A 12492-nucleotide genomic window follows, 5' to 3' on the forward strand; every position below is an offset into this window, starting at 1 on the left:
TCCATACGTCACCGTCGTTATAGCCTCGCTGTTTTGCTAGCCGATGTTAGCTAGCTAATGTCTCCAATTAGCCTCTTAAATAATAACATGATGCAAAATTTTTTTATTTTTGTACACGTTAAGCTAAGCTGTACAAGCTATTTTTCGTTGTAATGAAGTGTGTCACCTCTTGATTTGTGTCGTGATGCTAAACAATCATCCGAATGCCATTAACGTGGACCCCGACTTAAACAAGTTGAAAAACTTATTGGAATGTTACCATTTAGTGGTCAATTGTACGGAATATGTACTGTACTGTGCAATCTACTAATAAAAGTTTCAATCAATCAAGCCGACGCCAAGGCGACTGTCTTCCTGGGGTCCATGTAAATGGCAACCATCCATCCATCCATCTTCTTCCGCTTATCCGAGGTTGGGTCGCGGGGGCAGCAGCCTAAGTAGGGAAGCCCAGACCTCCCTCTCCCTAGCCCAGGGGTGTCAAACATATGGCCCGCCAACAGGTTTTATCCGGCCCGCGTGACGAGTTTGCCAAGTCTTAAAATGAGTTGCAATTTTTTATGAATGAAACTGCTGTTCTAAATGTGTCCACTGGATGTCACAATAGCAATTCTGTTAGGACTAGCAAGAGGTACAAAGTAAAGCGTGGAAACTTAAAAGCTGCCGTTTTATGTCTTCCGCTTAAAACACATCGTTATTTGGCACCCTTACTCCCCAATACTGTCTTTGTGTGGGTTTTAAGAATAGACGGTAATATCTTGTGTACTCGCATAATCAACTTTTTGTCTTGAAAATTAACTTTTACCTTAAAGGGGAACATTATCACAATTTCAAAAGGGTTAAAAACAATAAAAATTAGTTCCCAGTGGCTTGTTGTATTTTTTGATGTTTTTTTCAAAATGTTACCGGTCTCGGAATATCCTAAAAAAAGCTTTAAAGGGCCTTATTTTCGCTATCTTCGAAACCACTATCCATTTCCCTGTGACGTCATACAGTGCTGCCAATGTAAACAAACAATGGGAATACCACAGCAAGATATAGTGACATTAGCTCGGATTTCAGCAGTTTAAGCGATTCAACAGATCACGCATGTATTGAAACAGATGGTTGGAGTATGAAAGTATTGAAGAAGAAACGGAAGCTATTGAGCGAATAGCTATTGACGCTATTCTTAGCCGAATAGCTGCGTTAGCATCGCCGGTAAAATGTGCGGACCAAACGATCAGGACTTTCGTATCTTGTGACACTGGAGCAACTTAAATCTGTCGATTGGTAAGTGTTTTTTTCGCATTAAATGTGGGTGGAAGGAAATGTAATATAGTTGCAAATGCATCTGCAGGTTATCCATACATCTCTGTGCCATGTATGCTTTAGCACCGCCAGTAATTAGCATGTTAGCATCAACTAGCATAGCATGTTAGCATCAATTAGCTGGCAGTCAACATCAACAAAACTCACCTTTGTGATTTCGTCGACTATAGTTGCAAATGCATCTGCAGGTTATCCATACATCTCTGTGCCATGTCTGCTTTAGCACCGCCAGTACATAGCATGTTAGCATCGATTTGCGTAGCATGTTAGCATCGATTAACTAGCAGTCACGCCGCGACCAAATATATCTGATTAGCACATAACTCAACATCAACAAACTCACCTTTGTGATTTAGTTGACTTTATCGTTGCAAATGCATCTGCAGGTTATCCATACATCTCTGTGCCATATCTTTCATCGACGGTAAAATGTGCAGACACTTTGGTACATTCAATGGGGGTCTGGCGGCAGATTTCTTGCCAGTGGTGCAACTTGAATCCCTCCCTGTTAGTGTTGTTACACCCTCCGACAACACACCGACGAGGCATGATGTCTCCAAGGTTCCAAAAAATAGTCGAAAAAACGGAAAATAACAGCTGAGACCCAATGTTTACAATGGGTTGAAAATGAAAATGGCGGCTGTGTTACCTCGGCAACGTCACATTCTGACGTCATCGCCTCCAGAGCGATAAACAGAAAGGCGTTTAATTCGCCAAAATTCAGTCATTTAGAGTTTGGAAATCGGTTAAAAAAATATATGGTCTTTTTTCTGCACCATCAAGGTATATATTGACGCTTACATAGGTCTGCTGATAATGTTCCCCTTTAAAGACCTACTGAAAGCCACTACTAGCGACCACGCAGTCTGATAGTTTATATATCAATGATGAAATATTAACATTGCAACACATGCCAATACGGCCTTTTTAGTTTACTAAATTACAATTTTAAATTTCCCGCAGAGTTTCTTGTTGAAAACGTCGCGGAATGATGACGCGTGACTCAGGTTGGAGGGGACATATTAGCGCAGCACCACTTGCGGCTAAAAGTCGTCTCTTTTCATCGCGCAATTATACAGTATTCTGGACATTTGTGTTGCTGAATCTTTTGCAATTTGTTCAATTAATAATGGAGAAGTCAAAGTAGAAAGATGGAGGTGGGAAGCTTTAGCCTTTAGCTACATAAACACACAGTGTTTCTTTGTTTAAAATTCCCAGAGGTGAAGCTTTAGGTCAAGCGAACATGGATCACGACTACATGTCGACCGGCAGTTTTCGGTGAGAAAATTTGTGGACATAAGTCTCCTCTTACCGGAGATCAGCGGAGCTTCTGTCGTGCTGCTTCTCCGTGACTAATTCCCTCAGAGACTGGCATCAAGACACCCGTGGACACACCCCTCCGACTATCAGGTACTATTTAACTTACTAAAACACTAGCAACACACTAGAAAGATAAGGGATTTCCCAGAGTTATCCTAGTAAATGTGTCTAGAAACATCTGAATCACTCACAATGCAATCACTTTAAAATTTCCTCATCCACGAATGTTTCATCCTTGCTCAAATTAATGGGGAAATTGTCGCTTTCTCGGTCCGAATAGCTCTAGCTGCTGGAGGCTCACATTGTAAACAATGTGAGGATGTGAGGAGCCCTACAACCAGTGACATCACGCGCACATCTTCCGGTACAGGCAAGGCTTTTTTATTAGCGACCAAAAGTTGCGAACTTTATCGTCTATGTTCTCTACTAAATCCTTTTAGCAAAAATATGGCAATATCGCGAAATGATCAAGTGTGACACATAGAATGGACCTGCTATCCCCGTTTAAATAAGAAAATCTCATTTCAGTAGGCCTTTAAAAATCATTTTTTTGTCTTGAAAATCAACTTTTACCATTGCAAGATGACTCGTTGTCGTCCTTTTTTGATAATAATAACATTAATAATAATAGATAGATAAAATGTTTTTCTATACACTCAAAACGCTTCGGAATATCAGACATGGACAGAACTGGTGAAATAAGGTGTCCACCAACGGGTTCTAGGATTACCGCCACGACAGGCACCAACTAAGGTATGAAAATATAGTGAGAAAACTTAACCTTTTTGTTTTGGATAGTTTTACCTCCGATACTTACGGTTTGTTGAGTAAGCTCTGGATTGATACGTGGACATGACAAAGGAAGTATTTGATACCTCGAAGAGTTCACATGTTGTTTTTTGTCCAATCCCAGAAAGACTGTGACTTAAAGTTTAATCCTGGCTTTGTAGATAAACTGAGACCATGTCTAAACTTATTGTGTTTCTGAAACGGCACCAATTTCTTCAGAATATTCAACAAACTTGAAGTGTTTTTTCTAGAGGATTATTTGTGATTTGTACGTTTTCACAATGTGCTTGTTCTATTTTCGGCCAAAGTAAACAACCTGGAGTTGTCTTTATTTTGAAGTTATCATGCCATGATTTTACCATTCCGGCCCACTTGGGAATGGATTTTCCTCCATGCGGCCCCTGAGCTAAAATGAGTTTGACACCCCTGCCCCAGCCACTTCATCCAGCTCTTCCCGGGGGATCCCGAGGCGTTCCCAGGCCAGCCGGGAGACATAGTCTTCCCAACGTGTCCTGGGTCTTCCCCGTGGCCTCCTACCGGTTGGACGTGCCCTAAACACCTCCCTAGGGAGGCGTTCGGGTGGCATCCTGACCAGATGCCCGAACTACCTCATCTGGCTCCTCTTCATGTGGAGGAGCATCAGCTTTACTTTGAGCTCCTCCCGGATGGCAGAGCTTCTCACCCTATCTCTAATGCAGTGGTTCTCAACCTTTTTTCAGTGATGTACTCCCTGTGAACATTTTTTTTAATTCAAGTACCCCCTAATCAGAGCAAAGCATTATTGGTTGAAAAAAAAGAGATAAAGAAGTAAACTACAGCACTATGTCATCAGTTTGTGATTTATGAAATTGTATAACAGTGCAAAATATTGCTCATTTGTAGTGGTCTTTCTTGAACTATTTGGAAAAAAATATATAAAAATAACTAAAAACTTGTTGAAAAAAAACCAAGTGATTCAGTTATGAAGAAAGATTTCTACACATAAAAATGAATATGGCATTGTTGCATTTCTTTTCACAGTTTATGAACTTACATTCATATTTTGTTGAAGTATTATTTAATAATTATATTTATAAAGGATTTTTGAGTTGTTGCTATTTTTAGAATATTTTAAAAAAATCTCACGTACCCCTTAGCATACCTTCAAGTACCCCCATTTGAGAACCACTGCTCTAAGGCAGAGCCCAGCCATCCGGCGGAGGAAACTTATTTTGGCCGCTTGTACTGGTGATCTCGTCCTTTCGGTCATAACCCACATCTCATGACCATAGGTGAGGATGGGAATGTAGATCGACCGGTAAATTGAGAGCTTTGCTTTCCGGCTCAGCTTCTTTTTCACCACAACGGATCGATACAGCGTCCGCATTACTGAAGACACCGCACCGATCCGCCTGTCGATCTCACGATCCACTCTTCCCCCACTCGTGAACAAGACTCCGAGGTACTTAAACTCCTCCACTCGGAGCAGGGTGGAGGAGTTCAAATGGCAACCAGGGTCATCAAAAAGGTCAACCAAAGAACGGGATTTCTTTACAGAATCTTCTCTCTGGTCAACAAAAGCCCCTTTGAAACTTCTAGCGGGAACGCTCGTTCAGCCTTTTTTTGATTACGCTTGCACCTCCCGTACCCCAGCACCTACAAAACCCTCAAATCTAGACTCCAAACATCCCAGAACAAGTTAGTCAGGTTACTTCTAGACCTCCACCCCAGATCACACCTCACTCCAACCCACTTCTCCAAAGTGGGCTGGCTCAGGGTGGAGGACAGAGTAAAACAACTTGCACTAAGCCTGGTCTATAAAATCCGCTACCCCTCCCTGATACTGAAGTACATGTCAAACTACTTCCATAACGTAAATGGCTGCCATAACCACAACACCAGGGGGAGCTCCACAAACCACATTTGACCCAGATTCCGATCTAACAAACTCTTTCTCCTTCTATACCACATCAATGTAGAATGCACTCCCAACAGGTGTCAAAGTAAGTGCATCTCTATCCTCCTTCAAAACCGCTCTAAAACAACACCTTCAGACAACTTCAATGCATATTCTGTTCAACAGACAAGCAGGACAGGCGTGAATGCATAAATGAAATATTAGTGCGCAAAGAACATTTAAGTACCAGTCCAACCGCTCTGTTCTGAACAAGTTGCAGTTTGTTCATGTCAGACTCAGTCGTAGCGTACCATATTACAGGACAGTAATGAAGATGACAGAAAACTGACCCGTCTCCACTTGGGCTGGTCTCCTGCTGGCTCCACTATGGACGGGACTCTCACTATTATTAGATCCACTATGGACTGGACTCTCACCATTATTAGATCCACTATGGACTTGACTCTCCCAATTATGTTGGATCCACTATAGACTGGACTCTCACAATATCATGTTAGACCCGCTCGACATCCATTGCTTTCGGTCTCCCTTAGAGGGGGGTTGCCCACATATGCCCGGGTCCTCTCCAAGGTTTGTCATAGTCATTGTCACCGACGTCCTACTAGGGTGAGGTTTTTTCTTGCCCTTAAGTGGGCCCTGTACCGCGGATGTCGTTGTGGCTTGTGCAGTCCTTTGAGACACTTGTGATTTAGGGCTATATAAATAAACATTGATTGATTGATTGAATGAAAACCAAGGACTGTTTGACTTGACCCGTTGTTGAGGATGTCAAGAAGGTGGAGCAGTTCCTGACCATGGCTAAACCTCTTCCCATCCATCCATCCATTTTCTACCGCTTATTCCCTTCCCATTTTCATTAAAATACCGTCAACATGATCGGACCATGACAGTTGACTGTCTAATAGCACACCAAGCAGTTTTGCTTTTTTAACTTGCTGAATAGGTATATCTGACTTTGACATTTGAAGCTGAGGGTCATCAAGATGCATATGCCTGGATCCAAAAAGAATGCTTTTTGTTTTGTCAATATTCACAACAAGTATACTATCATTTACCCAGTGTGGCACTCTCTCCAGGTCCTAATTTAAGTTATTTTCTAGGTCAGGGGTCACCAACCTTTTTGAAACCAAGAGCTACTTCTTGGGTACTGATTAATGCAAAGGGCTACCAGTTTGATACACACTTAAATAAATTGCCAGAAATAGCCAATTTGCTCAATTTACCATTATTAAATAAATATATATATAAAAAAATGGGTATTTCCGTCATTCCGACGTACATTTTTTTTCCTTTTACGGAAGTTTTTTTGTAGAGAATAAATGATGAAAAAAACACTTAATTGAACGGTTTAAAAGAGGAGAAAACACGAAAAAAAAATGAAAATAAAATTTTGAAACATAGTTTATCTTCAATTTCGACTTTTTAAAATTCAAAATTCAACCGAAAAAAATGAATAGAAAAACTAGCTAATTCGAATCTTTTTGAAATAAATAAAAAAAGAATTTAAGGAACATCATTAGTAATTTTTCCTGATTAAGATTAATTTTAGAATTTTGATGACATGTTTTAAATAGGTTATAATCAAATCTGCACTTTGTTATAATATATAACAAATTGGACCAAGCTATATTTCTAACAAAGACAAATCATTATTTCTTCTAGATTTTCCAGAACAAAAATTTTAAAAGAAATTCAAAAGACTTTGAAATAAGATTTAAATTTGATTCTACAGATTTTCTAGATTTGCCAGAATGTTTTTATTTTATTTTAATCCTAATAAGTTTGAAGAAATATTTCACAAATATTCTTCGTCGAAAAAACAGAAGCTAAAATGAAGAATTAAATTAAAATATATTTATTATTCTTTACAATAAAATAAAAAAATACTTGACCATTGATTTAAATTGTCAGGAAAGAAGAGGAAGGAATTTAAAAAGTATATGTGTTTAAAAATCCTAAAATAATTTTTAAGGTTGTATTTTTTTTCTAAAATTGTCTTTCTGAAAGTTATGAGAAGCAGAGTAAAAAAATAAATGAATTTATTTAATCAAGTGAAGACCAAGTCTTTAAAATATTTTCTTGGATTTTCAAATTCTATTTGAAAATTCTATCTCTTAGAATTAAAAATGTCGAGCAAAGCGAGACCAGCTTGCTAGTAAATAAAAAAATAAATAAAAATAGAGGCAGCTCACTGGTAAGTGCTGCTATTTGAGCTATTTTTAGAACAGGCCAGCGGGCTACTCATCTGGTCCTTACGGGCTACCTGGTTACCGCGGGCTCCGCGTTGGTGACCCCTGTTCTAGGTCATTTAAGGTAGAGGCAGTACTGTACAGAGTTCTGTCATCTGCATACATAACCATATTGCTGTTTGTTGTAACACAGGGAAGATCATCATTAAAAATAATAAAAAGTAAAGGACCTAAGCAGCTTCCTTGAGGCACGCCGCAGTAATTGTACCTGCATCCAGATAGGCTACCATTAAAACACACTTTCTGTGATCTTCCTGATACCTCAACATCCAGGAATCCAACATCCTGTACTGTGCAATCTACTAATAAATGTTTTTTAAAACAATCAATCAATCAATCAATCAATCAATGCATCCACCTTTCTGTCAGCTGTGGCAGAAAACGAAAGCTTTCACCTTTCACTCATGACGCACCTGTAGCAGTCACGTGACTTGTTGCAGGTCCCCCAGCTTCCTGCCAGGATGAGCGGGGCGGCACTGGGCTTGGAGATTGTGGTGGTCTTCTTCCTGGCGCTTTTCCTGCTCCACCGCTATGGAGACTTTGGCAAACAACAGCGCATGGTTCTGTTCGGGACGCTGCTGGCGTGGTACCTGTGCTTCCTCATCGTCTTCATCCTCCCGCTGGACGTCACCACGGTCAGTCCCGGACTTTTGCAACGCGTTCCGACCATGTGACCAGGTGTCCCGATGATGTGCCCTGTCAGACCATCTACAAGCAGTGCAAGATGGACCACGAGGCGCACGGCGTGGACCCGGCCCTTATCAATCAGACCGCAGGAAACACTTCTGTGACTCCCACTCAGAGGTCAGTTCCACTTGTTTCCCGACTGGATAGGAAGACTAAATAAGGAGTAATCCCATTTCTTCTTTCACAGCGTGCGTGCGGCGTGCTACAAGCCTTGGAGCTACATACCCGACGGAATCATGCCCGTCTTCTGGAGGGTGGTCTACTGGACTTCCCAGTGCCTCACCTGGTCAGTGTGGCGACTTGTCAAAGCTGGCAGTGGGAGTCATAAGACATCTTATAAGTAGACGCAGCATTGGCTGCTGTGAAGCGAGAATTTGGGCCGCCATCTTGAAGTGGTGATGAGGAGCCGGCGAGCAGCCTAGACTGACGGTTGACAGGTAGAAAACACAGATGGTGTTCAGCGTTTTCCTGCTCAAATTAGCGGACTGTTGAAAATAGGAATCGGGGGATTACTTTTCACAAGTAAGATTTACATTAACGTACTATTGGTTGAATTTTGTGAAAAGAATATTAGCACAGAGTTGAGAAGGAGCAAAGATCTTCAATAGTACTGAAATCTTAGCCGCTAGCAAACAAGAGTATGACCATAATAGAATTGCGTATTTAAATTAATTACATTTAACAATGTCATACTTGAATAACATAAAGTTGAAATAAATGATGAAGATAAAGATAGTAAAAGCCAACAGGGATAATATATGTTAGCTAACTAGACAGACGATTTTATCCAAAGCGACATACATAAAAAAACATAAAACAATCACTGAAAATATGATAATTTAAGGGAAGAATGTAATAGAAAATATCAATACAAAGTGTCAAGACAGAATAAACTTTCTGCTGCTACAGCAACAGAGATACAGTCTATAGGTCCTTAAGATATGTATTAGATATTTAATGTATTCATACATTGTTTATGTAGGATATACGCATGTGTATATATAACCTAATCATATTGTTACTTGAACTTCAAAATAGCTGACCGTTTTTTTCTCCCTTCTTTAGGATTGTATTCCCAGTTTTGATCTCGGACGTCTGGTCAATAATAGCCATACTTGCCAACCTTGAGACCTCCGAATTCGGGATATTGGGACCGGGGTTTGAGGTTGGGGGTGCGGGGGTTGGGTGGTAGCGGGGGTGTATATTGTAGCGTCCCGGAAGAGTTAAAGCTGCAAGGGCTTCTGGGTATTTGTTCTGTTGTTTATGTTGTTTTTATGGTGTGGATGTTCTCCCGAAATGTGTTTGTCACTCTTGTTTGGTGTGGGTTCACAGTGTGGCGCATATTTGTAACAGTGTTAAAGTCACGTCAGGTTGCAGAGGACGCCAAAGACAGTGCCCTAAAGGCACGCCCCCAATATTGTTTTCCGGTTGAAAATCAGGAGAAATACGGGAGAATGGTTGCTCCGGGAGATTTTCGGGAGGGGCACTGAAATTCGGGAGTCTCCCGCAAAAATCGGGAGGGTTGGCAAGTATGCTTGTTGCATATAAGAATATTCTATTGCTGTTAAGTAAACTATGATTAATAAAACACGTCCTTTATCATAGCTACACGTATGACAAAAAAGCGGGTGAAAATCAGTGGTATTCAGTGAGGTAAGATGAATTAAATGTGCTGACAGTTCATTGCTCCCGCCAAATGAACTGCACTGAGGGGAGTGGATCACCACTCCAAGATGGCGGCCCCACGTCTCGTCAGCGCCAGTAGGCAGTTGCGGTTGATGCTGCGTCTACTTATAAGATGTCTATGGTGGGAGTGGCCAGCGTCTAACCAGCTGCTCTGTCCTTCGAAGGCTGTTGCTTCCCTTCATGCAGTCGTACGCTCGCTCCGGCGGCTTCTCCATCGGCGGGAAGATGAAAACGGCTCTTATCGAGAACGCCATATACTACGGAACCTACCTGCTCATCTTCGGTTCCTTGCTCATCTACGTGGCCGTTCACCCCGAGTGGCGCCTGTCTTGGTCAGACCCCGCCCCCTTCGTTCGTGCCAATGCTAGTGCTAACGGCGTGCCGGTCTGTGCGGCGCAGGTACGAGTTGCAGACCATCGGCATCACGGCGGCAAACACCTGGGGTCTGTTCCTGCTGGTCCTGCTGCTTGGATACGGCCTGGTGGAAATCCCCCGCTCCTACTGGGAGGCCTCCAGACACGGACACCTGCTGCTCAAGACCTACTTCAAGGCTTCCAAGCTCATGACGGAAAAGGCGGACGCCGAGGAGAATCTGGAGGACGTCATGGAGGTGAGTGGGCGAAACTGGTGTGACGTGTGTGTCGGTCCCTCCCAGGATTTCACAGGCTTACTTTTGTCATTGTAGCGGCTTAAAATGCCTAAATTTGCAGCAGCATTTTCAGAAAGTTGCAGAAAAGGTTGCAATTTTTTTAGTGTTTCCATTAACGTTGAATCAACTTGTGAGTTTATGAATGTATTATTAATGTTCCTTGTAAACTTAACCTCAAAACTATAGCTGGGTGATTAAACAATATCAATATTTATAGCGGTTAGGCCAATAACAAATTTTGCTCGACAATAAAAGGGACAAGCAGTTGAAAACGGATGGATAGATGAAATATATTTCCCTACAACGTATTGACGATAAACAAAGTTATTGCCATACTTTTTTTTTAGACCAAATTAACTAATTTTGTTATGTTAATAATCATTATAATGAAAATATACTCTTTCAAATGCAATAAACTTGTGTATGTAACATTGATTGAAATGTGAAGTTTTAATTTCAAAGTTAAATAAAAACAAACAATTGAAAGAAAACATTGGTGGGGGTGTATATTATAGCGTCCCGGAAGAGTTAGTGCTGCAAGGGTTTCTGGGTATTTGTTCTGTTGTGTTACGGTGCGGATGTTCTCCCGAAATGTGTGTGTCATTCTTGTTTGGTGTGGGTTCACAGTGTGTCGCATATTTGTAACATTGTTAAAGTTTTTTATACGGCCACCCTCAGTGTGACCTGTATGGCTGTTGACCAAGTATGCTTGCATTCACTTGTGTGTGAAAAGCCGTAGATATTGTGCGACTAGGCCGGCACGCAAAGGCAGTGCCTGTAAGGTTAATTCGCGCTCTGTAATTCTCAAGTACGTCCGTGTACACAGGAAGAAATTTTACTTTTTCAAACAGATACCGATAATTTCCGACATTACATTTGAAAGCATTTATCAGTACATCTCCAGTATAAACATGTAAATTAGGAAATAAATGTTTGTATACTGCATTACCCAGATGGCGTACGCCGCGGCACTTTTAAACAATAAAGAGTTAATATATTTTTTACATGTTGTTACAGATTCGTCTACACAAGAAACAAAAAGACGTTTTAATTAAACTGTTGACGTGCACGTTTGAGTCGTTTGGAGAGAAATTTTATGGACAGAATTTCTAGGCGCAGTCAAGGCATTGAGGGGTTCCGGATTGGTGGCCACGGGATTAGGTCTCTGCTTTTTGCAGACGATGTGGTCCTGTTGGCTTCATCTGGCCGGGATCTTCAGCTCTCACTGGATCGGTTCGCAGCCGAGTGTGAAGCGGCCGGAATGAGAATCAGCACCTCCAAATCCGAGTCCATGGTTCTCTCCCGGAAAAGGGTGGAGTGCCATCTCCGGGTTGGGGAGGAGACCCTGCCCCAAGTGGAGGAATTCAAGAACCTAGGAGTCTTGTTCACGAGTGAGGGAAGAGTGGATCGTGAGATGGACAGGCGGATCGGTGCGGCGTCTTCAGTAATGCGGACGTTGTACCGATCCGTTGTGGTGAAGAAGGAGCTGAGCCGGAAGGCAAAGCTCTCAATTTACCGGTCGATCTACGTTCCCATCCTCACCTATGATCATGAGCTTTGGGTCATGACCGAAAGGATAAAATCACGGGTACAAGCGGCCGAAATGAGTTTCCTCCGCCGTGTGGCGGGTCTCTCCCTTAGAGATAGGGTGAGAAGCTCTGCCATCCGGGAGGAACTCAAAGTAAAGCCGCTGCTCCTCCACATCGAGAGGAGCCAGATGAGGTGGTTCGGGCATCTGTTCAGGATGCCACCCGAACGCCTCCCGAGGGAGGTGTTTAGGGCACGTCCAACAGGTAGGAGGCCACGGGGAATACCCAGGACACGTTGGGAAGACTATGTCTCCCGGCTGGCCTGGGAACGCCTCGGGATCCCCCGGGAAGAGCTAGACGAAGTGGCTGGGGAGAGGG

The 12492-nt window shown here is 42.1% G+C and overlaps 1 protein-coding gene across 5 annotated transcripts in view; it reads left to right on the forward strand.

Moving 5' to 3' along the window:
* The window catches only part of LOC133536102 (G-protein coupled receptor-associated protein LMBRD2B-like), a 28924-nt gene that overhangs the window by 193 nt on the left and 16239 nt on the right, over positions 1–12492 (forward strand). For 2 of the 5 annotated variants that reach the window (XM_061876305.1, XM_061876309.1), the window contains exons 2-6: positions 8004–8198; positions 8267–8367; positions 8438–8536; positions 10101–10268; positions 10336–10546. In XM_061876305.1, the coding sequence (XP_061732289.1) occupies positions 8025–8198; positions 8267–8367; positions 8438–8536; positions 10101–10268; positions 10336–10546 (753 nt within the window). In that variant the 5' untranslated portion in view covers positions 8004–8024. Of the gene's footprint in view, positions 1–2526; positions 2719–7982; positions 8199–8266; positions 8368–8437; positions 8537–10100; positions 10269–10335; positions 10547–12492 lie in introns of all 5 variants that reach the window. The other 3 variants (XM_061876307.1, XM_061876308.1, XM_061876306.1) reach the window with 3 other exon arrangements.

This window comes from Nerophis ophidion, linkage group LG17 (genome assembly GCF_033978795.1).
Source record: "Nerophis ophidion isolate RoL-2023_Sa linkage group LG17, RoL_Noph_v1.0, whole genome shotgun sequence".
In the NCBI taxonomy this organism is placed as follows: domain Eukaryota; kingdom Metazoa; phylum Chordata; class Actinopteri; order Syngnathiformes; family Syngnathidae; genus Nerophis; species Nerophis ophidion.